The 26,985-nt window shown below is 42.6% G+C and overlaps 1 protein-coding gene across 1 annotated transcript; it reads left to right on the forward strand.

Annotated features, from left to right (window-relative positions):
• Window positions 1-2,925: 2,925 nt before the first annotated feature.
• LOC147902905 (uncharacterized) lies at window positions 2,926-7,456 on the forward strand. Its single transcript, XM_087374021.1, has 4 exons — window positions 2,926-2,944; window positions 2,987-4,222; window positions 4,504-5,055; window positions 7,017-7,456. The coding sequence occupies exons 2-4, from the start codon at window positions 3,341-3,343 to the stop codon at window positions 7,113-7,115; spliced, it is 1,533 nt and encodes a 510-aa protein (XP_087230147.1). The 5' UTR covers window positions 2,926-2,944; window positions 2,987-3,340; the 3' UTR covers window positions 7,116-7,456.
• Window positions 7,457-26,985: the final 19,529 nt, after the last annotated feature.

The raw sequence follows: 26,985 nt of genomic DNA on the forward strand, positions 1-26,985 counted from the left end.
CATAAAAATTCTAAAGGAAAAGAGAAAGTGGGAGGAAGCATGGGATAACATTGGTTGCTCTTTCATTTTTTGATTTTGTGGGTTGAGGGCTCAAGGCACATGCATGAACATGAGACACAGGGTTAAGCGAACCTCTTGCAAACCCAAGACGTTGCTTTCTAATGGCTCTATTGGGTTCATTGCTACCAATACACTCATAAATTTAATGTATAATAAGCAAGCATCTCTCAACATTCCATCATCATTTCCAAGTACAAGTGTTGATTATATCCCCTCCTCTTCTCTCTCATATTCTCTCCTTTTTGTCCTGAGAAATACTAGCATCTCATTCTATGGATGCTTTGCTCTTATATGTTCTAGACTTGAATGGTCACTCAACTTTCAAGGCACATGCATGAACATGAGACACAATGTTAAGCTAACCAAGATGTTACTTTTTAATGGCTCATTGCTACTCACACACTCATACATTCAAAGTATAATAAGCACGCATATGCTCTACATTCCAATATCATTTTCAAGTTTAAGTGCTAATTATATCCCCTCCTCTTTTCTCTCATATTCTCTGCTTTTTCCTTCACAAATACTAGCATCTCATTTAATGGATGCTTAGCATCCTTTTATATCTTACTCGACTTGAATGGTCAGTGATCTTCATCATCACAAGTTTTAGTGGAAAAGTTTTGTGGAGTTTCCCTCTCTACAACCAGTCAACTTGAAGTACTAGTGTCACTTGGAAGACGATAAACTCATTGTTGCAAAAATGTAAAAAGAACATGTGTGCAAAAGATGAAGGGGCAAAAATAGTGGGTTTCCTGTGTGTTTGCAAGTGGAGTGTGGTGGAAGACAAGTAGTGAGTCTTCGAGCCAGTGCACGCGATGCCACTAATGAAAGGCTAGTGAAGCATTTTAGAGGCTAGCACATATTTCGAGGCAAAATCAGAGCGCCTTTGGTTTTAATATTGGCACCTCCATTTTGGAGGATGCCATTCCCACACAGAGCGCCATTTCTTCCTAGCCAATCCAAAGCTGGCATGTGGCAGTGTTGGTGGGCTGAACTGCCTTCAATGCTCTACCCAGCTCTCCCTACAGAGCTCCCTACAAATAATCAAAGGTGTCCTGCACTCCTCTACTAAATGCTTGATGCTCTTTCAGTATTGTCTTGTGTGAACAAATTGACGTTTTGGAACAACTGCACATTTTTTTATGCGTGTAGACTAAGCCTTAAATGGGAGAGAAGTGTGTGGTCAAACCATGTGAAGGGAAAGATGGTCAAACAAAGTGTGTGAAATGTCTCCACTAGTATAGGTGATTAAAACCACTATTATATTAAATTGGCTTTACATATTATGGCCCAAAAACCTTCACTTAACCCTAAGTTTCAGGCTCCAAATTTAACCATGGTCCAAATAACCATGCCTAAAACATACTTTAACTCCCCAAATATCCGCGTCCTTCTTAAGACCCCTAGTACTGTAAACAAGGTGGGCACATCATAGTGAGAGGTCTAACGATCTGACTTAACTTAAGAAGCTAGCTTTGTTTAGTGGAAAGTAGAGTGGTTTATGCCAACAGATTCACGATCTGAATTGAATGGAGGTTGAAAAACCTATTCACACAATAAGATACTAGTGATAACCTGACATGATGCCTATGATGCAAGTATTGGCATGTCGTCGCGGGATGGGTTGGGGGGTGATGACCTTACCAGTGTGGTGTAAATACTGTGGAGGTTAGGTCAAGGAAGTGTAGTGAAGATGCAATGCCCATAATCTAGCATTAGGAGTTTAGGATTAGCAGGTTAGGATTAGGAGTTTAGGATTAGTAGCTAATCGGTTTTGGGGCTCGGGAGCCGGCGGTTAGTTTTCTGTCGGGCTTTTGGGCATCTCTCCTGAAAAAGCTTCGGAAGATCGCAAAAAGGGGTCTTAGTTTCTTCGCAAAATCAGAGTCTTCCTGCAAAATTGCTAAGTGATCTTCGCTTGCTAGCCTCTGATTTCGCCCGCAAGGAATGAATTTGCACCAGTGACAATCCGGTTGCGTTTGAATTCTGGTGAAATACGAAGAAAACGGAGTTTAGAAGTGAAGTAGGACGCAGTTTGACGTCTATTGTACGCGACAAAAACGGCAGCAGGAGTTTGAAATCCACGGCAAAATGTCTCGATAGACGGTTGAGGTTTTGCATGCGACGGAAAGAGCGGAAAACAGCGAAAGAATGATAAGATACCACGTGGGGCGGGGTAAAGTGGAAAGTTGAGCGCCGAGCAGGAAACACGCCGATCGTTATTGAGGAAGAGGTGGCGTGGTCTAGCAGCATTAATAAGGAGCGAAAGGGGGCGAGGTGAAAACAAGAGATAGATCGCCGAGGATGGATTGCGCGTGAACGAGAGGTGAAGGACAAGGAGAGGCAAAAGTGACAATTATCTTTTCTGCCGAGGCGCGAGCTGTCTAGTGACAATGGCGATGGCGATGGCGATGGCGATGGCGATGGTGATCGCGAAGGGGGGGCAAGCAGGGTGAGCACGGACGGCATGTGCGGGAGGCGATGCATGCAGGATATAATAGAGCGCGCGACTTTTCCAGAGTCAAACAAGACGCGCGCGCATCCGGCATCTACTCATGATATCGAACATCGAGAGAAGGAGAGATTCCGCTCGCCTTGACGTGGTCCTTGCTTTTTGTCGTGGCCGAACGGGCCTTTTCTTCTTAACCCATTGCGCCGCGGATCGGCGTTCGCGCTGAAGAGGTCCGGGTAGACGACCCAGAAACGGCATTTTTCCTTCTAAAAGGACCGCGCGGCGATGATTCAAGAGCATTGAAGCGATTGAGGGCAGTCGGAATTGGCGATTGAGGAGCATAATCGAGAAGCGATTGAGGGATCTGGAGTCAGAAGCGGTGATTGAAAGAGCAAGAAGAGCATAATCGAAAGGAGCATCGAAGCGATAGAGGTCAGAAGTGGAGATTTGAAAGAGCAAGAGGAGCATATAGAGGGTCCGGGTCCGGAGTCGGAAGCGATAGAGGGATCTGCAGTCGGAAGTGGTGATTGAGGAGCACGATCGAAATCGGCAGCGGAGCATAATCCGAAGAATCGGCAGTTACAGGGAAGATTGAGTAAATCCAATCGTCCACACCATTCAAGAGCATCGAATCATCGCCGTCAGTGCATCGTCTTGGTCTTGTGCCACTGAAATTTTGCGAAGAAGCTAGCAGCGATTGAGATCGATTTGGGGTCATCTTCCTAGGTCCCTGCTGAGCAGGATGATTCGTGGGCGAGCTCCGTGAGAGCTTCCCTGCTTGCCCGCGAACAGCATCCAGGGCGATGAGAGACTGTCGGCCTCAAAACCATGTCACACTACCAAATAGAGCGCTCCTTGACCAGGAGCAAGAGCAAACGATGGAAGCAAGTTAGAGCCAGTACCGTCTTCCTCATCGCAGCTACCCTCGCATTGGCAAGCTTCGCCTGGGCCTCTCTCGTCTTCCCCTCCCGTAGACACTGCTTCAATGCCGTTCAAAATTGGCAGGGTAGCCCTTTGGCATTCCCCTGGGAGCCTTCGGACCCAGCCAAGCATCGAGGCAGCAGCAATCGCTCCATGGCTCGATGGCCTCCTTACCGTCTCAACACAACCAGGGATCTCAACATGAGCAACCTGGTGTTTGGGATCGCTGGAGCTGCGCAGCTGTGGCCAAGGCGCAAGGAGTACGTGAAGCTATGGTGGAGACCAGGAGAAATGCGAGGTTTTGTGTGGTTGGAAGAGAAGGTGGAGCACCAACCAGACGAGCCACTACCCACAGTGATAGTATCAGAAGACATCAGCAGATTCAGCTACACTAATCCAACAGGCCATCCCTCTGGAATTCGCATCGCCAGAATAGTTCAGGAAGCATTCAAATTGAATCTGCAGGATGTTCGTTGGTTTGTTATGGGAGACGACGATACAATTTTCTCCCCAGATAACCTTCTGCGGATCTTGAAGAAATACGATCCCAGAGAGATGTATTACATAGGCAATCCCTCAGAAAGTCACTCTTCCAACACCTATTTCAGTCATGGCATGGCGTTTGGAGGGGGAGGCATAGCCATTAGCTACCCACTCGCAGAGGCTCTCTCCAACATGTTGGATCAGTGCTTAGAACGGTACCCCTTTCTTTTTGGCAGTGACGACCGGCTGCATGCCTGCATCACCGAACTCGGAGTGCCTCTTACCAGAGAGCCTGGCTTTCATCAGGTAGATATGATCTGTTTTAGATCTGTTTTCATCAGGTAGATATGATCCTGGCTTTCATCAAGTAAATATGATCTGTTTTATCAGCTCCCTCTCGAAATTTGGCCACTCTATGCTGTTTGCTGACTTCTCTATGCTGTATATACATCTGTGAGAAGTTGTCTGCTAATAAGGCACTCTTGAAATTCGGCCACTTTATGCTGTTTGCTGGCTTCTTTATGCTGTAGACATGTTGATTCCTCTGTGAAAAGCTGTCTACTAATGAGTAACGTTTTGTTTTACAGTTCGATGTCCATGGTAACGCCTTTGGTCTGCTGGCAGCTCATCCCATCACACCATTCATATCGATGCATCATTTAGATGAGGTTGAACCTGTCTTCCCGAAGTACAATGCCCTTGATGGCCTCCGCCATTTAACAGAGGCTATGCAGACAGAGCCCAGTAGCTTTCTGCAACGTTGCATTTGCTATGATCGGAAAAAAAGACTAACTTTTTCAATCTCGTCAGGTTACGTGGTACAAGTGTACCCTCATGTTGTTTTGCCTAGAGAGTTGGAGAGGCCTGAAATTACTTTCAAGGCCTGGAATAAAAAAGATGGGGGAGGGGAGTTTGATTTTGACACCAGAATGGCTGTGAAATCTATCTGTAATAAGCCATTCCTGTTCTTTTTGGAAGAGACCCATCTTGAAGGTGGGAAAGTGATCAGCATTTACAAACGTGACACCAGCATTGATGACAGAAAGAGGAGGTCATTTTGCTTTTCTTACGTGTCTCGCCCAGAGGATATGCGGCGGATTCGCGTCGTGAGCAAGCCTATGAATGAACGCTGGTTTAAGGTAAGTCATCATCCCTCAGACCTTACCGTGCCATGTTATTGTATTGTTTCTGTAAAAAGATCACTATTTTCTCCACAGCTCACCTTGATTGTTGGCACTCGTGCATTTGAATTTCATTTCAGTTGAATTGTATTAATAAGTCACAACAAAAAAATGATACTATGTTCTTCACCCTGAGAACTCATCTTAATCCTTAGTGTCATGGGTCTTAGGGATGGTACCTCTTCCTTTCCATGCCTCTTCTATCCTCCCTTTTCAAACCTCTCCTCTGCTCCCTTTTCACGTTTTTCTCCCTTCATCCCTCTCCTCTTCTTTCACTGCATCTACGAATGTTTGTTGCTGAAAGAAGTGCATCAAAACATTCACCATGCTGCCTACTGGAGCTCTCTTAAGGTCCTGAGAAAGGGAGCAACCTGGTGACAGGCCCATGGCGAGAGGCTTCGTGGAATGCTGACATTTGTGAGGAAGTTTGGCCAGATTCGAGGGGGTTTGGAGGGGAAATAAAGCATCAGGGAAGCCACACACAATGGCATGACCTGCTGCCCAATCCCTACGTCTACTCTTGCCTATTGAAGACATGAACAACGGTACTTCAACATCAAATATCTGGCAATGAGCTCTAATGGCCGAACCCTGGCCAATGCTTGCTGGGTTGCCTGTGCATCCAGTCGCATCGTGATCACCAATTGGTCCCATATGGACATATTCTTTGTGAAACAAGGAAGTACGCCAAGCCAAAGCCCCAAGTGTTAAAATATTAAAAAGAGTTCCTCTGCACGAGAGACAGTAAGTGGTCTACAAACCCCTAAGATAAGAAGTTTGACTTCCAGGGCTTTGGGGTAGTTTCAAGGTTTCTTCGTGTGGTTCAAGGGGCCCAGGTGCCCAAAATCTTGAGGGATCTTCTGACATGGTCTAGGAAGGAGACCACCTCCTATTGATGAGGCTATAATACAGAGGGGAGCAGTTGAGTGCCCCGTCCGGGGCTGGGGAGGGAGCATGTTGGAATCTTTCGAGTGAGCCCAAGCAAGTGCAGAAGAGCAGGCTAGCTGCCCTACCGAGTAGCGGGACAACTCACAAGGCAACATCAGACAGCGAGGGGACAAGGGGTGTGGACGGAGGTCCTGCCTAAGGAGTGGGAACAGGCATGTGGAGATGGTGCAGCTACCTCCTTGAAGAGCAGGGATGGAGCAGCCAAGCTCTGGGCTGGGTCTGGGCCGGAACCTGACTCTGGGCTTGGCTGGCGCAGGTGGAGGGCAGCCCTGGGGGGGAGGGAGAGGCAGGCTGTGAGGGGGAAGGAGGCAAGTGGAGGGAGAAATAGCCTGTGAAAGCAGCCTGCAAGGTTGGAGAGTCAAAGGGGGTGAGAGAGCAGAGGAAGAGGAGAGGGTGAAGAGGTGGGTGAGGGGGTGGACTGAGCTAGGATAAGGCTGGGGCAGAGGCAGGGAGACGGCACGCTAAGAGCATGTTGAGGGGAAAATGTTTCTGATGTCTGGCCTGGATCTTTAAAATGAAATGGGAAGTGTTCAAGAAGCATCATGTTATTTCTCAGCAGTGTGATGGGCAGAGCAGCTTAATAGCTGATATGGTAATACCCTCACGTGCATTTTTCACTACAGGACCATTGCGTTGGAAGTTTTGGAAGGAGATTCCTCATTTGGCATAGATGAATCTAATTCAAAACTAAAAACTATAATTAACCCCTCCAATGTTCTAGTCTGCCCAATTTTAGACGTGAGCACAATCACCCACCCACATGGCTTGCAACAGATAATGCTTGACCGTAACTTCTCATGCTGGCTTTAACTGGTCTACTATTTTGATGTTTTTAATGTTTAATTATACCTTGGATGTACTACGTGCTTCTGTGCTGCTATACAATTTTGAGTCATTCATTTGGATTTATTTTAAAGTTAAGTTTTCATGTGTGCATAAGGATTTCTGCTTGTTGCTTTGCTGTTTGTTAGGTTCCAAGGAGGCAATGCTGTAAAGTGATGGCTCTACAGGATCAAGAGTTACAAATTAGTGTTGATTCTTGTGAAGTCAGAAGGGCCAGCAGTTGGTAATGGCAAAAGTGCAATACTGACGTTTCCAGCAATTGCATTGTCTGTACAAAGCTGCCACAGGATATGCAGCAATGATGCAATGAAGTTCGCTGTGTTCCAACTGTATTGAGACTCTCTCCTTGCCAGTCAGTATGCAGTAAATCTTTTGAGGAGGAGTATCCCTGACATGCAATCATCTAAGTACAGGACAGGAATTGAAATTCATGCTATTAGCAGCACATTCTTTCAGTTTTGAAGGACACGTATTATTCTAAGATGCACATGATTTTGCGAAAGCACATCATTTTGTGCTTCGTTTGTAAATTGATTCTTTTTAATCCCTTGCTTTGAAGAGAAGTAATAACAAGCGTTTCCTTTATAATTTTGTCTTTTTTAACGTCCTGCCCCCATTATAATTCTTCGTAATTCAGAAATTATTTGAGTCACATATTGCAAGTGTCAGGTGGGACTAAGTGATGCTTTCAGCTGAAATGGGAATTTAAGGGATGGGATCTCAGATGGAGGGAGCCACATCCCACTTCTGTTTCAAGCAATGTCATGTATTGGAAGTGATGTTTGTTAAGGAATGCTCTTCATCCACGTGATGCATAGATCTCAACTGCCATGTGGATCTTGTACATACTTCCAGCACTGTCTAGGGATCGGTTGGCGGTGGAGAGAGTGAACTAATGTTTTCACAAATCATCGATCTGTTACTTCATCATGAGATGCAATGCCTATGATGGTCTCTCATTCATGTTATTCACCATGTTAAACTAACAAAGCATATTTGATAGGAGTTAAAATTTATTTCAACACACCTTTCAAGTCCATGACTAATAACACAGTATAAGAATGTTTGACCATTCTTTGACGTGCTAATTTTTGTATGGTCTTGCTGAAATTTAATCATTTTTTAGCGTAGGAAGCTAGTTGGTAGGTAGATGAATACATCTCTCTCTCTCTCTCTCTCTCTCTCCCCCCCCACCCCCCAAGACACATGTGAGTGCAGTGGAAAATGAACTCCAAAAGGAGAGCAAACACCACAACCACAAGAACTGCGAAATGGAAACACAGACAGATCTCAGGAAAAGGCCCTGAACTGCTGGGTAAAACCTCCAACACTGACATGAATGCAAGGGAGTAGAAGGAGGCCTATACATAGCCCCAGCCCCCATCCAGTTGGACCTCTAGACAGGCTGAACTGAGCTGTCTAATGGGCCGACTCACAGGTCGGTGTGCCCCTACCCTCAGGTCGGGGGAGAGGCCTGGTAACCCAACCAGGTAGGTTGGGTCTACTGCCCAGAGGGTGGCATTGTTGGCCCCCCATGCTGATCCAGACTAGTCGCAGCCCAGGGGTAGCTCCCGCTCTGGCAGCAAAACAAGTCCTAAGGGACCCTGAACAGTGTCATGCCATCCTCTGCGTGAGCCTCCGAACATCTGGAGCAGACTGGAACCTCCATGAATCCCTGGCAAGGGTGCATGCACAGATGCACATCCCTACCCTGTTGGGACAACATATGGTCCATGCCATTTTTCATCGTGTGGGTTACAAAGTGATAGCTATGGTAGAGTGTGATCATGTGAGTTAGTGTGTGACCACATTGTGTGTGTGTGTGTGGTTGGTGTGCCTTAGATTGGGTGGTAGAAGGTTCTAGTAGGTGTGATTGAGAGATTCTAGGATCTGATTGAGAGAATCAAGGAGCTAGGTGGCTTTTGGTTGACATCATCTATGAGATCACTTGGATGTATCTTGATGCCTATATATTGGACCTTCTACTCTTGAATAAATAACTCTTTTCCATCATCTTGTAGCTCAACAGTTAGTATCAGAGCCTCTTCACCCTCCTTGAGCCTCTAGACCTCCATTATGCCACGTCTTCATCTTCTTCTCCATGTTTCTTCCCTTCTTCCCCAAATTTGTGAGGGCTTGTTCTCCCTCATCTTTCAGCCATTGCCCACCAAACTTGGGCAGTATTTTCCCCTCATATAGGTGCACTTGCACCTTAGAGGAATCAAAGAGATCTCCCTGTTGGGATATCTCAAGGTGTATGCCTCAGGCACACCTTATGTTTTTATGTGTGAGTGCTAGAGGCACAGTTAGGTGCCCACAAGCACAGTTAGGTGGTGGAAAAGCCACATAGGATGATTGAGTGAATCTAGGAGCAGATTGAGGAGATGATTGTGGAGCTTTGAGGTCATCAGTGATGTCAGTGACCACAAGCACAGTTAGGTGGTGGAAAAGCCACATAGGATGATTGAGTGAATCTAGGAGCAGATTGAGGAGATGATTGTGGAGCTTTGAGGTCATCAGTGATGTCAGTGACCTTGTATGAGGTGCCTACTTAAGGACCTCTTTCTTCTTCATTCTATAAGCAAGTATTCTGATTTTGTGTCCACTCTACTCTTTCCTTTCAGTGTTCCAACATGGTATCAGAGCCATTTGATCCTCCTTGAGCCCTAGTTAGGTGCAACATCATCATCTTCTTCACCTTCATCTTCCACCTTTCCTTCCAAAGTCGATTTTGGAAGTGCAAGTTCTCTTCAAACCTGCATTCTCAGCATCTCATCCTTCAGGAGAGTCTTCCCAAGGGCAGGGCGAATCTGCAAAACGAGCTACACGACTTATCTCGCCATCTTCTGGACGGCATTGTCTCAGGAAGCCGCGACAATCTTTTTCCTGGTTCTCACTGTGGAGAGCTACATTGTCGATTTCCTCTCAGAGGGAGCTGGGCGACATCACGACCTCCCTGCTCATCAAGTTTGAGCTCTTTTGGAGCAGTATTCGGGTAGTTTTCGACGAAAAACCAGTCCATATTTCCTCTACAATGCTGGGCGACGTGGCCGTTTTCTGCGCAATTCCTTTCTGAGGGAGAAGCTCTACCTATTTACCTTTCTCTTCAGTACAAAAGCCCTCTGAATTCCGACCTTTGCATAACGATTTGAAGCAGATTTCTGAGCTGCCTCTTTGGCCATGAAAGCTTGACTATGCAAGTCTAAGTTTGACCTTGGACAATCAAAGTTTGACTGATAGTTTGACCAAGATTTATTTTCAGTCTGCTATGCTCATTTTTCTAGCATCTACTTGGTCATTTCTTGCTTAGACATCTTGCATTTCAAGATTGTTACTCTTTGAAAAGATTACCTTTTATTGCTCATATATCACCTGTAAGAGAGAAGACACTACCCAATACTTGGGTTAGAGCCTCTCATGGCTTGCTTATGCCAAATATGTGAAAAGCCAAAACATCAAGCAATGTCTTGTTATGCTACAAAGGATGAAAATGCCAATCTGACTTCCTTGTTGAAGATTTCCAAAACAATGGTTGCCAAAAAGGAAGCAAATACAGAGATCTACACTCTCATGGCACTTTTATTTGACTCCAAGTACAAGAAAAAGATGAAGGTCAGATATGCTTCTCTACACAACTATGGAGATGACAAGATAATTGTTCTCTTGAAGGTTATGACTTTCAGTTCCACTTGTTCTATCATAGTACCATCTTATAAGGCACTAGACACTGCCCATGTGGTAAGACCTTGCCTTGACATGGATATTTTGCCTCCACAAGATGAGGCATCCCATGAAGATTATGCATTTTAAATCATCTCTATGTATGCTCCAGATCTCTCTTTTTATGTCAAGGTACTCAGCGTGGATAGTCCTCCAAAATGAATGAAAATAAACTATTGTGTTGTGTGTGTTTTGTAAACACCTCTGGTCACCTTATGATGTAGGCCATGTGTATGTTTTGTTCCATGGTACCTCCTGCAGACATTGTGTGCATGTACATGCAGGGGAGATAACCATTGGAAGGTCTGTTTGTATCCCTTTCTGTTTACCTTACACCCAAGGGAACCCTTGCTAGCATGAGAACCTAGCCATAGATTAATCCTTGACCGCCATGAGATGGCATGAGAAACTATGAGACTAGATGTATCCATGACATAGCCTGAGGCATTTCCTTGAGGGGGGGTTTGTTGGGATATCTCAAGGTGTATGCCTCAGGCACACCTTATGTTTTTATGTGTGAGTGCTAGAGGCACAGTTAGGTGCCCACAAGCACAGTTAGGTGGTGGAAAAGCCACATAGGATGATTGAGTGAATCTAGGAGCAGATTGAGGAGATGATTGTGGAGCTTTGAGGTCATCAGTGATGTCAGTGACCTTGTATGAGGTGCCTACTTAAGGACCTCTTTCTTCTTCATTCTATAAGCAAGTATTCTGATTTTGTGTCCACTCTACTCTTTCCTTTCAGTGTTCCAACACTCCCCTCTACTGCCCGATTACTGCACAGCAAAGTTTTGATTCATACAGCCTACTCCGAGAATTTCGCCAAACCCTTTTAGGTGCTGTTGGGAAATGGTATGAGATCCTTGTTCAAATCTGAGCTCAAATAGTCGACTGGTTGAGGAGAAATCGTCAAAAAACCAGTCAGGATTCATGCAGTTTGTACCGGCGACCTGATGCTCAATTTCACCCATCCTTGGCTAAGGATACTCTTTGGTATATGCCCTCATTTCTGCCCCTTGAATTGATCTTCCAGCTGTGTGAATTCTGCCCTCCAAGTTGCTCGTCTCTCCAAGCTACTTTTGGCAGTTTTTGGTTCTTCATGCTTGAATGGTCAACTCAACATCTGGGGGTTTTCACTTTTTTAGTTTCTTTGCATAGTTTTCTATATGATCTAGCCCTTGTAAGAGAGTAGACACTACCGTACTTGTGGGTAAGACCCTCTCATGGCAACTCAAAAGATTGATAAGTTTGGAGGAGAAGGCTTTTACACTTGGCAAACCAAGGTGAAATTCATTCTCATGAAGAAGGGCATATGGAATGTTGCTAATGGCAAGGAAAAGAAGCTAACAAACTCGAGAAGGAGAAGCTGCTCGATTGGTCAAAGATGAGAAGACCCTTGCTATCATTGCTTTGGGATTGAGTGACTCCTACATTCATCACATTGATGGATTTGAGACTTCACACGAAGCTTGGGTACACCTTGACACTGTGTTTGGTACACAAGGGAATTGTTGTAAGTATAGCTTGCTAATCAAGTTTTTTGGGCTGAAATTGAAAAAGGGAGAATCACTCTCTTCACATTTAAATACCATGAAAAACATGTTAACACAATTAGCAAGTATGGATGAAGACATTACTATTGCAGTCTTACTCAAGAGTCTCCCAGATGAAGAGTATGGCAATATTGTTACAACTCTTACCAATCTACCAACATCCAAATTGGTGGATATTGAAGCTTCTCTTTTAGAAGAGGAGAGGAAGATCAAGCAAAGGAGCATCATCACCATTTACAAAGAAGAGGAAGCATATTTCATGAAGAACAAGAAGAACAGCTTCACCAACAAGAACGTCAAAGGCACTATTAGATGCGGATTTTGTGGCAAGAAGAATCATAAGGAAGAGGATTATTACTTGAGGAAAAAGACAGAGGCTTTGATAGTTGAAGACAATCTTGAAGTTAGAGAATGTTGACGGTCTTGGTCTCACACCCGGCTAGCTCAGTAGTGCTCGATTTAATTTCCCAACCCGGTGTTGCGCTCCATGAAGATGCTCGCTCTTGCAGTCCTAAGATAAGTGTGCTCAGGTGCAGCATTCCCTTTACTTTGGAAGTGTCTTGTTAATTGTTGCCTTCTGATTTCTCCTGTTTCTTGGGGGTGCCCTCCTCATCATTTCCCCCTTGTTTGTCCTGCTTGGAAGTTCCCTCGCCGTTGTTTCCCTCCGGCCTCTTCTCTCCATCCGGTTGCTCAATGGGCTACCTGTCCTGCTGCTCTGCCTGCTCATCTTCCTCTCCCTGTTCATTCTATTGCTCCTACTCAACTTCCTTGTCTTGCTCTTCCTCCTGTTTGTCATGCTTGTCCTGATTTGCTTCCTTGTCCCCCTGCTCCTGCTCTTCATGTTCCTCCTCCCTATTCATCATGTTGCTAAGGGGCCCTACTCCTCCTGTTCACCATGTTTCTCCTATTGCCCGCCTGCTCCTGATGGCCCTGCTCTTGATGGCCCCGCTCTGCTAGATGGTAATGCTCCCGGCCAGGGTACTCGCCCGGACATTAGGCGGTGGTAAAGCATGTACAGGTGGGGACCGAGCTTGCAATGAGGCTGAACCCTGCAGACTGTTGGTCGGAGCTGGTTTTCAAATTCCTTCTAAAAAATCGTAAACCAATCGACAGGAAGCTAGTCCCCCATCGTGGTGCACATACTGTCGAGATATATACCCCATGCTCTTTTTAAGTTTGATGAGAACTCGGACAAGAACCTGCATGTGGTCTTCAATCCTTTATCCCTGCCTTGTCAATGATATATCCTTGAGATGACGAATAGTTTCTTGCTTCAAAGAATGCATCACAGCGTTTGGCGTCCGCCAACTTCTTGCCATTGGAACACTGCTTCAACTATAAGGCCTTTTTCAAGAGCTTCGAGGTGATCCACACGTGCGTTTCATTGATGACGAGGCTATGGTCATCCTCATCGTAGGAGTCCAAGATCTCTTTGGCCAACTCCTCATTGTAAACATCCTTCCATTGTGAACAACTCATTGAGAACATCCTTCCACGACGGCTAAGCGAACTTTAGGAGCCGGTTTGATGCCAAGATGCCAGTAAGAACGTCACTAGAAAAATTTCAGTTGGATGCGGAGGGGAGATGCAAGAGCTATGCTTCCTCTTCTGTCGAACTTGACGCTCTGCTCTCTCCATCACAACAAAAATGACGAGACTAGATACAGAGAAAGAAGACTATGGGGGAAGCTGGAGGCAAAGAACAGATTGGTTTGAAGGAGAGAGGAATCTCAAAGAGGTTGACGAAAATGTGAAAGTGATAGCAAAGGGGAGGTTAGAGATGGTTGTTGGAGACGATGAAGATGATGACGACGAAGTATACTAAGTGTGCAAATGAAACTGAAAATATACATTCAGTGGTATCAGAGCTTTGGTGACGCTCTTGTGAAGGAATAAAAGAAAAGAAAAGTGAAGCTCCTTCGTGTGGGATTCAAGAAGAAAAAGACACCTTGGAAAGAGAAGGTTCATGAAGAAATTCTACACCCTTAACTGTGGACCTCGAGTCTTAAGCTCTTCTTAAGGCTTCTCTTCTTTGCCCACGTGTCGTGCACCGGATGCGGCGGGGGTCCTAGTGGATACTTTGTGTGGTTAGTTGGGGACGCCTGACTAGCTTGTGTTTTGCCATGTTAGATGGTCGGTATTGTGGGTGATTCCATGTTAATAGTGATGTCGCTAGTGTTATTAGTGTTATGCTTGATTATTATGCTTTGAGCACGGTTATGTTGGGATCGGTTGATTCGGTGATTCGTTCAATCGATTGTTAATAACTAATGTAATTGGCGGCTTGAGTACAGGCGATGGAACTCATAGCGAGGATTGGAGTTAGTGCGAGGGTACCGATCGAGGTGTCGCACGGCGCATTATATATGGCCATGGGCTAATTTTGTATTTGCTTTTGTTATTGCAAGTTTGAGCAATATATTTTGTAGTGGACATAATTCATTTTTGGGCCCTAAGATAGCTATGTAAAACAAATCCCTTATTTTGGAAGAGAGGAATAATTTTGGCTCCTTGGTGCTTTTATGAAATATCATAAATACTCTAGATGAGGAAGCGTGAGCCACTCATCTAGGGGGGGGAGAGATTGTACCAGTCTGCTGTTGTTTTCATGTGGTGATTGTGCTTTTCTTCTCCAATTTATTAACTGGTGAATTTGTGTTGAAGAGAATTAACTTTTGGTTTCAGTGGTATCTCTTGACTAAATGTAGTTGATTGGAAATACAATTGTAGTTCCTGTCACATCAATGGTTGCATGAACCTCCTTTTCTTTAGCATGATGAGTCTCCATTAATAAACCCTTAATGTTAATCCTGCCACATGGTGGTACACGATGCATTTGGTCCACCACAATTTCCACCACAATTAAAGAGCCAGATGGCATGCTATTTTCTAAAAAATTCACCAAGTCATTGTGAAGTGATTTATTTCTGAGTTCCATATGTCTGAAGAACCTGTTGCTCGATATGGCTTCACTTTGCTTCCATTGTACAACTTGAAAAACACATTACCTTCCAAGTCAGCGAGTTGCATTATCCCATTATCAAAAACTTCCACCAACTGGTAGGGTCCATTCCAACCCAACTTAAAATTGGTTTTGATAGCCCCAACTTAGTAGTGTAGAGTAACACGAGCATATCCTTCTTTAAATGCTTAGGCACAATATGTCGATCGTGCCATGCTTTCCTTCTGCAGTGTATCACCATTTGTGACCAGGCAGCTCGGAGGCGTATCTCATCCATGTGGGTTAGCTGATGTGATATTCCCTTGATTGCCTCTATTTCACCCTAATGATTATCGGTAGCAACTCTAAGACTCGGAACCACAAATTCCAATGAAACAACTGTGAAGGGAGTGGGAGAGAAGTAAGGAGTCTCACTTGCAGCTTTCTCACATACACAATGGGGGAATACACACAAAGGTGGAGGCTGAAAATAGTTTTCCTCTTCTTAGTTGTAAAAACCAAAAGAACTCTCTCTAAGTACAAAAGGAATAGATGGACCCTATATGTGGGTCTCAAACCAAACTCAGGTAACCTAGGTGGCGTACTAACTGAGCCACTAACTAGCGTACATAAAGATAGCTATCATCCAGCTATTATTCATGGGCGGTGTACCAACCGCATCTGCAACTAACAAGTCGGTGACATAAATGCACAACGGTCACCTTGGCGCACTCCCCCTCGTGCTCAATCCCAATTCCTGCACACCAACCAGGTCTCTGAACTTGCGCAGCTTCTCTGCACCCAATGCCTTCGTGAATATGTCAGCTACCTAATCCTCTGTGCTGACATAAACTAAATCAATAAAACCTTCTAGAACCTTCTCCCGCACATAGTGGTAATGCACCTCAATGTGCTTTGTTCTAGCATGATAGACTGGGTTATTTGCCAAGTGTATACTGCTCATGTTGTCACAATAAATGACAACTATCCCATTTGTAGAGTGATGCATATCATAAAGTAGCTTATGCAACCAAGCTACCTCACATGCAGCCATTGCTGCACCCCTGTACTCAGCCTCTGTGCTTGACAAGGCAACTGTAGGCTGTTTCTTGCTACTCCAAGTGACTGTAGCACTCCCAAAAGAGAGCACATATCCACTGGTATATAGTCTATCAGAAATACTACTAGCCCAATCAGCATCAGTGTATCCATGCAACTGTATCTGAACCCCAATCTCATAAAATAGTCTGTACTACAATGTGGACTTCACATACCTTAGTATGTGTCTAGCCGCATCCAAAGGTGTAACAATAGAAGGAATACTCAACTTATCATCAGGGCTCTGTTCTGAGCCACTAAATTCACCATCCACATAAGAGTGACCCGCATTCACATCAACCATGGGCTGATCTACTTTCTCATTTCCTTTTCGTGATACTTGCATATCACTATCTGCACTGCTTTGAGGAGATTCTCCTGATCTCAACCTGCTTGTCCATGGCAAAGTATGTGAACCACTGCTAGAGGACACTACAAGTCCACTAATATTTTGTGATTGCTGCTGTGAATTCGGTGGAGCATTACCATTTTGTGCATCTACATCATCAATCACATTTACTGGTTTGTACTAGCTGCTCATTTCATCAAAAACATCTCCGCTCACTGTAAACTTACGAGTAGAAGGGTTATAGCATCTATACCCTTTCTGCTGTAGAGAATAACCAATAAAGATGCACTTCTCAGCTTTTGGATCCAACTTGGATCTCAACTCATCTGGCACATGAACATAGGCAATGCAACCAAAAACTTTCAAATGAGAAATATCTGGTTTTCTCCCAGTATGCCTCTCCTCTGCCATCATGCCATGTATTGCTGCAATGGGAGTCCTGTTCATTATGTAGACTGCTGTAGCAACTGCTTCAACCCAATAATAATCTGGCAGGTCTTTTTCGTTGAGCATGGCCCGAGATACCTCTCCAATATGCCTGTTTTTCCTTTCTACAAGTCCATTTTGCTGTGGGGTATGACCATGAATATTGCTGCTTTAAGCCATGCTCCTGCAGGAACCTTGCAAACTCATTTGAGAAGTACTCTCCCCCTCCATCTAACCTTAGCCATTTTATTTGCAAGCCTGTTTCTTTCTCAACCATAGCTTTAAAAGCTTCGAAATGCCCAAACACTTCACTTTTCTTTTTAATAAAATACACCCAAACTTTTCTGCTGTAGTCATCAATTAAAGTGACAAAATAATGACAGCCTCTAATAGATGTAGCTTTAGTAGTCCACACATCAGAGTGGATTAATTTCGATGGCCTCTTACTCTCTTGAACATGTCTAGGAAATGGTTTCCTTGCCTGTTTTCCAAATTGACAAGCTTCACATACCTTATGCATTTCTACAACCTTGAACTTAGGCAATCCTGCAATTATATTTTGGGCCTGCATTAATTTAAGTCACTGTACATTAACATGACCAATGCGTTTATGCCAGATATCAATATCTGCAACTACATCGGTTCCATGTGCAAACATTATTGCACTCAATTCAGGCATGTCCGCATCCAACATAAACATCTTGCCCTTCTTGTTCCCTTTTGCTATCAAGCGACCTTTATTTGTCATATCCTCAACAAAGCATCCATGAGGATTAAATCTGACCTGCAAGCCCTGCTCAACCATTTGACCAAAACCAGGTTCTTGGTGATATTCGGGACATGAAATACATCTCCTGCATAGACAAATGAATTTTACCAATCTGCACAATAGGATGTGCAGTATCATCACCAGTCTCCACAAATCCTGGTCTTTCCATTTTCCTTGCATCCTGCATCCATTCTACATGACCTGTCATCTGGTTTGACGACCTGAGTCAACATACCACATCATCGCTTTCTTCTGCACTTGTCACAGAATTGGTCATGTGCTGCACCATAAACAAATGCTCATTTCTGTCATCACCCTGTCTACTAGAGGATGCATAATTAAGTTGCTGCAATTTTCCATTCATGATGTCATTCTGCTTTTTGTAGCAGTCTTTAGCCATATGACCCATTTTACCACAATAGTAGCATTCAACATTGTTGTTTGCATTTTAACCTCTCTGCCATCCACCATGACCTCTTTGGCTCCCCCTGCCTCTAAAGTTACCACGTCCTCCTCCATGGGATTGGTTTTCTTGAATTTGTTGCATATTCTGATTTCTGCCACGGCCTCCAGATCGGCCTGCTCTACCTCTACCTCTACCTCTTCCAACATTTGAGTAGAAGACACTTTCTTTTGAAGTTCCTCCTGAAGAAGATGCACCACCATTTCTTTGCTCTTCAGAAATTAGAAGAGCAATCAACTCCTCAAAATCAGGAAAATTCTCACGGACAGCAATGGATGCCCGAAACTGTGCATAATCCTCATTAGGAAAAAAGGGAGCTCATTTTGGGGCCTTTTACGGTTTGGAAAAATAAGCTCTCAACCAATCAATAGAGGGCTAACGTAACGTTGGAAATTCACGAAAATAAGAGAAAATAGAAAAAAGAAACAATACTTTATGTAGGTACAAGCGTGCTACATTAATGTGGAGATTGGTTTTTTATTCTCACAAGATCTTTGGACAAGAAGATAGAATCTAGTCTGACATTTTATCTGACAAGGGCCTTCCCGCTTCCACCTTCCTTTGAACTTTGAAATGTTGTGCCGCCTTTCCTTCGAAAGGTCTACCATTCTACACCACTGCCTCATTGTGCAGCAGCCTCTTCTTTTCCAAAACTGCTCCCTTGATCCTGTTTGGCGTAGAGTAAGATGTTTCTTGTCAACTGTCTGTCTGCCCACTTTCTCTTTCTTGAAACTTCAATTTGTTATCTTGTTTACATTACTTTGCTATTGTTACAGGTTCAAAAGGTCTCCATGGTGAATAAAAACCATGGCCATTCTTGTGGAAGCGCTTTGTGGATGATAATGCTATGAAGGCAGAATTATACCACACATCCTTACCCCGTCGACCTGCTTCTTCTATTTCTTCAGTAGAGAATTCAAGTACAGTCAAAACGGAAGGAACTTGGGAAAGGTTTAGTGTTTCGAAAGGAGCATGGGTGCTCATGCAACCTAGCAAAAGAAAAAGTCCCGAGACAAAAAACATTTTCTTGGTGTCATGGAAGGGAAGAGTACGAGATTTTAAAATCACCAGAGGGAAGATATCGGTGAAAGAAGTTTTGATTCAGTATGTGTACATGCATAAAGAACTTGTCTTGCGAGACTATCCAAATGATCTTCCACAACACAGGCCTAATTGTATATTTTTCTATTGTGGTTTTTTTCTTTACGAGGTGTATGGATTTTTAAGATGAAGCTTTCTTTCTTTGCTTATTGACATTCTTGTGTTGTTTTACTTCAAATTTATACCCTTCATCGTATGAGGCATGGCAAAACATCGATTGTATTTTGGGATTTACAGATATACTGCATGGATCGATAGGAGAACAACAATACCAAGGTCGATGTGCAACAGAGCTAGCTCAATCGGGTATATTTTTTACTGATCATTTTTATCAGTTGTTGGACAATGCTAACACACATGGTGTGTTAAGGAAACAAGACCTTCCGACATGGAATTTAGTGGATTGGCCTCACCCACATTCTAGTGTTATAGAGGCATATAGGACCAAGCTTTTCAAAGAAGTACAGAAAGCTCTGAGGCCCAATATTGCCACAAGGATAATAAAAATTTCTTTATGCATGCCTTTCACAGTTTTTGTGGACTTGTTTAATACCTTTCCAGTGAAGGTTTAAAAAACAATGTTCACAGTTAAAGCAACAAGTTCGGCATGCATGCCACAATTTTTGGATAAAGGTTGGGATAAGAAGACATGTAGTTCAGTGTTTTGTGAGGTTGTCCAACCTTCTATGCAACTGAAGTACATGGTTGCATCACAAAATTTTATTTTTTCTTTTTATTATAAGCGCAGTCGAATGCTAGGCACAAAACTAGTCCCAATGGATCAAGATGAAGATTCTTTTGGTGCAAAAAATAAACTTCTTGATATTGATGTTGTTGAGAATGGTGATGTGCTAGTCAATATCTCATTAAGAGAATGTTGCTCCCTAGCTCAATTGCGCAATGACATTCTGTTTGAGACAGAAGGTTCTATTTCAAACGACTTTTTTTTTATCTACAACAATAAAAAGGTACACCATCTGATTTATCCTAGTCTCATTAAGCACTGCTATTAGTTTACTTTACCCTATTGATTCATATTGCTTTTTTGCAAGTGCTCAAAAGAAGAGAGAGCTCAATAAAATGCAAAGACATTGAAAATTTGAAAATTGAGATAACACACACTCCATAAACAAAGGTTTTGTATTCAATCAAGTAAAATTTTGTACAGAAGTGTTTAGTTGTACATGTAGAACATATTCTTGACAACCATTTTCTATTTATGTACAGCTTGATCCTGCTCTACATGGTCCAAGCTCTCCCTATCATCATTTTTTGGAGAATCTGTTTTCTGCTGCTCCATCCTATCCTCCTGTACAGTATGTTGGTGCTGCTCCATTGTCTCCTCTACTGCCCCAGGAGCATCTGTTTGCTGCTACTCCATCTTCTCCTCAACAACATCAGCAGTAGGTCCTTGCTCCTGTGGCTTCTCCTCATTAGCACTAGGTCCTTGTTCCTGTGGCACCACATCAGCTTCATATGTGGCATCAAGGTGTATGACACCTTCTCGTACTTTAGAGCTCTCACCCAACTCGACAGTAGCTGGTACAATAAGTTTGGGGGAGGCATAGCTCAAAAACTTCCAAATTGTATGAGCTCTGAAATTATATACATAGTTTGAGCTAAAGCTATCTTCTTTCATCTGCAATGGCATATGATGATTTAGAACACTTTGTATCACTATCAATTATCTTCAAGCTAAATGAAAATTATTTTTTCTTACAAGGTCTAGCTGTTCTTTCTCAAAATATCTTGAAAGTAGATATTTGGCACTGATCAGCACTCTCCATCCATAGCTACTTGAATCATCTTATTGTGGTGTCTGTACACTTGGAAAGATATATTAGAAACTGTTAACATGTGAACAAAATAAAATTGTTCAATAAGTTCAAAGGCATAGCATGAAATAGACATCAGTAGAGGGAACGACTTTTTACCTCTAGATTTATTGGCTCTATTGAATCCAAAAGAGACACATTAGGAGGACAGTGATCCAATGCATCTAGAAGCCTTCTAATACAACTGCAATACATATAATTTAGTTGGTATGATATCAAAATAATGAAGTTTTAAGTTCAAAAAGCACACACACACCACTTACAATTTCAGCTCTCTGTGTGTGTTTTTAAGAGAGTTGAATATAAAGCATTGCTTCTGCTGGATGTCAATAGAAACAAAACTCCAGTGGTCACTACGTAAGGAAAAAAGCATTAGGAAATCAAAGGCTACAAGAGTTCTCAATCTTAAAGAAGAATCTTAAAAGAAGCAGTCACCCACATACCTGTTATGGTATGGAAGTAGCAAAACATCAATAACTTCAAAATTGCAGTGTCTGAACCAGTTGGAAATACTGATGGGAGTTTCCTTTGCATCTCTTAACTTAGAAGAAATGACAGGATCAATAATATGGACTGTATGTTGTACAGAGGGGTGAAGCCAGCTTCTCATCATGCTGCATAGGACCAAAAAATAATTAGGGTAGGGTATAAAGGAGGTACAAGGAGGATTGTTTTGCAAAAAATGTAAAATAATAGACACTTACTAGAGCATTGCAAGAATGAGAGTATCTGAGCAATACTCATTCTTATGAGCCAATGCTGCCAAGCATGGTTTTGTCAAGTCAAAATCATTCATCACTGAAAATTCATCCTCAATATGGACAACTATATTAGGGCCCAGCTCCTGCAACCTTCTATGTATCTGCAACTCCCTCTTTCCAGTCTCCACATCTATAATAGATTTTGTTTCTTTTATTTGCTGCTTCAGTGACTCCTCATAAGTAGCCTTCCCTCTGGTGTTCTTTGAGTGGGTTACTTCAACAACCTTAACCTCATCTACCTTCAACTTCCTTGTAGGTGGAATTAATAATATGTCTCTCATCTTTATGTCCTGCCATTCCACAGGATGAACAAGCTTGTCATACCTCCATCTCACTCTGGACAAAGTGTTGAAGTCTTTGGCCATCACAGTCACCCTGTGAGCATGGGCTGCTACTAGCATTGCATCTTCAAAATATTTTTCCAAGTAATCCTCTGCCATTTCCTGTAAGGAAAGAATGGCAGTCCTGTTCCACTTGAACCCAAGGTGCCAACTATCACATATTTCTTTCACCAGTCTTTGAAAAGGTGCCTTGGGGATTGCAAACCCTATAGCTTTCTGTTGCTTCCTGATCTCCCTTAGCACACCTGCACCATGATTCAATCTCTTGGCCTTTTACTGGAGTAGGCTCATTGGCTTACCCTTCCTGCCATGTGCAGCTCTTCCCTTTGGAGGCACACTAAATTTCTTGGAACCTGCCCCAGCTGTTGTTGCTACAAGCCCTGGCCCTCAAGCCCTAGCCCTTTGCCAGCTTTCCTTGCAGTTGACTTGGTTCTTACCATCACTCTGACAAACTGCATACAAAGCAATGGAAAGAGATTACAGCCATGGAGAACATGGTATGACACAAAAAGGCAATCACAGGGGTGGATGAAGCAACATTGAAAATTTTGCAATAAAACGCAATATGGAGAGTTTGAAATTCCTAACAGGTCGAAATCGCGTTTTCCTGCAAATACCTGAAGTGACATGCTGGTGCATTCCTATAGTGATTTCTCTGTCTTTACAACTAAATACAATATGAATGGAGTTTATGCAGGAAGAGTACAGCCATGGATAACTATGGAAGTCACAGCTATGCTGCTGATGAGCACCCTGTGCTGGGGATGAACCTGTGCTGCTTGTCAGGATGCTGATGTTGCAGAGTAGGGGGGTAGGGAGGCAAGAGAGCTGAGATTGGAGGGCAAGAGGGCTGAGACAGGATAGATTAGACAGGAGGGAAAAGATAAGTGCAAAATACAAATAAGGCAGCTACTAAATCCCACACGTGTGGAATGTAGTCATTTTTCACACGTGTGGATGGAGGTAGTCAATAGAGCGAGCAAGAAAAAGCGAGCGGGCCGAATGAAGTGAGCGAGTTTTTCCACAATTCCTCTTATGAGAACAAATTTGAAACCCAACTTACTATAGCAAGATGTTGTCATAATAAGTATACCAATATTCAAACTTACAATCCACCCTATCTTTCAATTGAAGAACATAAACATTACTCAGTCTGGTAACATTGAACAATATCACTTCATCCATATGTCTAGAAAACTCTAGTCTCATTATAAAGCATCGGATAGCATCATACATAGAACAATGGTACCATATTTAAAACTAATTACTAAACTCATAACATAAATGACTATTGAAACACCACTTCACCTGCAAAATGTACCAAACTAACACTACCACTTTCCAAATGTGTCCAGGGTTCACCACAACAGTTATCAATCTATGAAAAAATTGGTGTTTAAAACCATGTTCTAATCTTCCTGACATTCATCATCAAGAAAGTAGTTGCACGCACGTGGATTATCTAATTGGCACTCATCATATCTCGTGTCGGCTGACATGAATCTTGCCATTTTTTCTGCATAGTAGGCAACAAACTACTCGGGGGGGTCACTATGTATAAACACTCTATATCACGTGCGTTCAAGGCCTATATTTAAAGTCCCTTATCTGTAAAAAATTTCATTAATGAAATGTACCCCTTTTCTATACAAATCTATAAATTTTTTACAAAACTATTTTAAATAGTCCCTTATGTATATTTATTTCTGTAAATTTTAGAAATAAAAAAAATCCTTCTGTTGAACTCACGTGATAGGGTTACATATGATGAGTGACCCCCCGAGACAAACTACAACAAAACATACATTTCAAAGCAAAGTAAGTCAAAGTGGAACCATGAAAATAATTTCCAATAAGAAGAACTTGCCATCCTTAAATTCGCTACCAACAAAAAGAAAAAAAAAAGCTAGATCAAGGCCTTACAAACAATATCCAAATGATCAAAATTTGTACTTTCTTAATTCAAAGGCATCCGTAAATGTTCACTATCTACCATATTATAAAGATGCTAAATAACATTTTCAAAGTCCTCAATTTCAGCATTCAAAATATATAGGAAAAAACCGAGGGCCAGTAGCATACTACTCATCAAATGGATCTGTGACAAGCTCCACTCTCTCTTCTTCCCCCTCTCCATCATGCTATGACCTGATCCGTTTTCTAGAATGATTTGCCACAAGTGGCTCAACAATGCTAGCCACAATACCACTGTCTGAATCAAATGAAAAACAAGGCCTGCCAGTGGCCTGACAAGCACGCATAAGAGGGGCTGTACCACAACCCATCTCTAGAACCAGCCCTCTAGGAACACAGAGAAGAGACATAATGCAACCTACAAAAAAACTACTCCTCTCTAGTCCACCTCGTGCTAGCTGAGAAGACATCAGCATGATTGTCCTTGCAGAGGGAGGTATGTAGTGAGTCTAGATATCTTCATGTGGATCAATCAATAGCTGTTGGAAAAGTGGAAAGCTCTCCTCCCAAAAAACTGTTGGATTCTTCTTTGCTCTACGTATGAGAGCTAATACCGAAGATTGCATCTCGGAACCACATGGAGAAAAACATGCACAATATATTGACTTCAACTAGCAAGCATTATAGCATGAAAGAAGGCACTTTCCCATCAACAAACTGTAAAGAAAAGGTGACTTATCCTTCCAAACATAGCATGCATAGGACTCACGAGGAGACATTTGTCAAAGACCCCAAAGGAGAAACAAAAAAGGACTCAATACAACTGACAAACATAGAATGCATGGAATGGTAGCTTACCTTAATACTTTTACCATGTTCTCTACAAAATCCATATGGAAGCTTGTCATGAATGATCACACGTCTAACAACCTCCAAGCCTTGGACATATGCAAACCGTTCCATCCAACCAATACATTGTCCTGCAAGCAATTACTTTTATTTAAAACTAGTAGAATGGAAACAAAAAATGTGAAATGTCACTTGTGGTATTGTGCCTTACCTACCAAAGGACATATGCATGCCAACCAACCACTATCAGACAAAGAAACTGATGCAACTGCAAGCCCATGCCGCACATGGTCCTTGAGCAAGACATTCCAAGTAGGAGTCGGTCCTCTCTCATCAATTAGATAGCCAGATGGAAAATTGAGCAATATAAAATCTAAAGCCCACTTCACCTTCTTACTCATCCTCTTGTAGTCCTGATCTCGACTAGCCACTATAATGAAAAACTCATGCAAAATAGCATACTTATCATTTCTTTTAGAGTCAGCATAGTCTTTGCCCATGGCAATGTAATCACCAACCGTACAAGCAAACAAAGGTGTGATGCCACGGGCCAAGGAAATGTCAGGTGACTATGATTGATGGAACACATATTGCTTCAAAAGTCTTGAGATTGATTCTCCACCTATATGCAAAAGCAAATCAATTACAAGCAAAACTAGTGATAAAAGAACAACTCCATAAGTAAAACACCACCACACCCTTACTTGCACTCTTTGTGTGATCGATTTCATGATGCATAGGACTAGATGGTCCCTCATCTAGAAAGAGAACAATCATAAACTTATTAACACAATGTCAAAACGAATTGAAGAAAACAACAATAAACAATCATAGTGTATCTTCCTTACCTTTTTTTGTAGCATGTTCTTGTTTCTCTTTCTCTTTCTCTTTCTTATCTCTCCTTGAGCTTCCCTCCACTTTGTCCTTACTTGCTTCACTAGCTTTCTATGAAGCATAAGTGTTGTACAAGTCTCTTTCCCGCACCAGTACTTGTCCTTTAGAGAAATCTATCCACCAGGGGCATTGTGCTAATTCCCATTGAGAGAGACGATGCATTCCAGGTGGATACATGCATGCAGCATGACCAATCTCCACCCAACTCTTGCACAAATTTGGAATGTCAAAGATCCTTTTCTCTGTTGCTAAGTGGGAGAGATATCTATCAACCAAGAAACAAAAAAATTTTGGATGTCCCAAACCATTAAAAGGTCAAGAAATCAGGTGGAACAACCATCAATGATTGCGTAATTACATGAATCAATAGCACAAACATAGAGAAATAAAAAATAAACATTGGATTTGAATTGAAATCATACCTATAAAGCACCCTATGGGTAGCCATGTCCAACTCAGATAGTCCATCTCCTTTTTTTCCACCCTTATTCTCCATCTTTGTTTCCTTTGATCTTAGCACCACAAACATATGTTTTCTCCCCTCCAATTTTATATCCTCCATGTATTGCTGCAATGTGTTATCCTTAGGGGTATCCAAAGGAGTGCCCATTGTTGTGATCACCCTCAAATCTTCAAGCACTTTCAATGACTGTGTCTCCACCTTCTCCAAAAATATTTCTCTACCAATCCACCTAAACAGTAAAAGTTGATGTAATTTTATAATAAAAAATAAGAGTCATGCCATTGGTAAGAAACATACAAAAACCATGAAAGTTGGTTTGTATTGGTAGTAGAAACACACCCTTTGTACTCAAGGTTGCCCACAGGCATGAAGTACATGTCTCGCATAGGTTTAGTGGCTTCTAACAAAGAAAGGAATATATTTTTCTTTTCTAATCTCAAATCAGACTTTGCAATGAGTTGGAGCTTCTCCAATGTCACGCAAGAGTCTGTACCATCAAAGCACAAGGCAAACAACTTTTCCAACCAAGCCTCTCCAAGACCAGGATCTATACAATTCAACACCTATCCAAAGATGACATGTTAGTCACTTAACTTCAAAATAAATGCAACAAAGTATAGA

Source organism: Dipteris shenzhenensis, chromosome 4, assembly GCF_047967505.1.
Source record: "Dipteris shenzhenensis isolate YYH24624 ecotype China chromosome 4, Dip_SZ_1.0, whole genome shotgun sequence".
NCBI lineage: Eukaryota > Viridiplantae > Streptophyta > Polypodiopsida > Gleicheniales > Dipteridaceae > Dipteris > Dipteris shenzhenensis.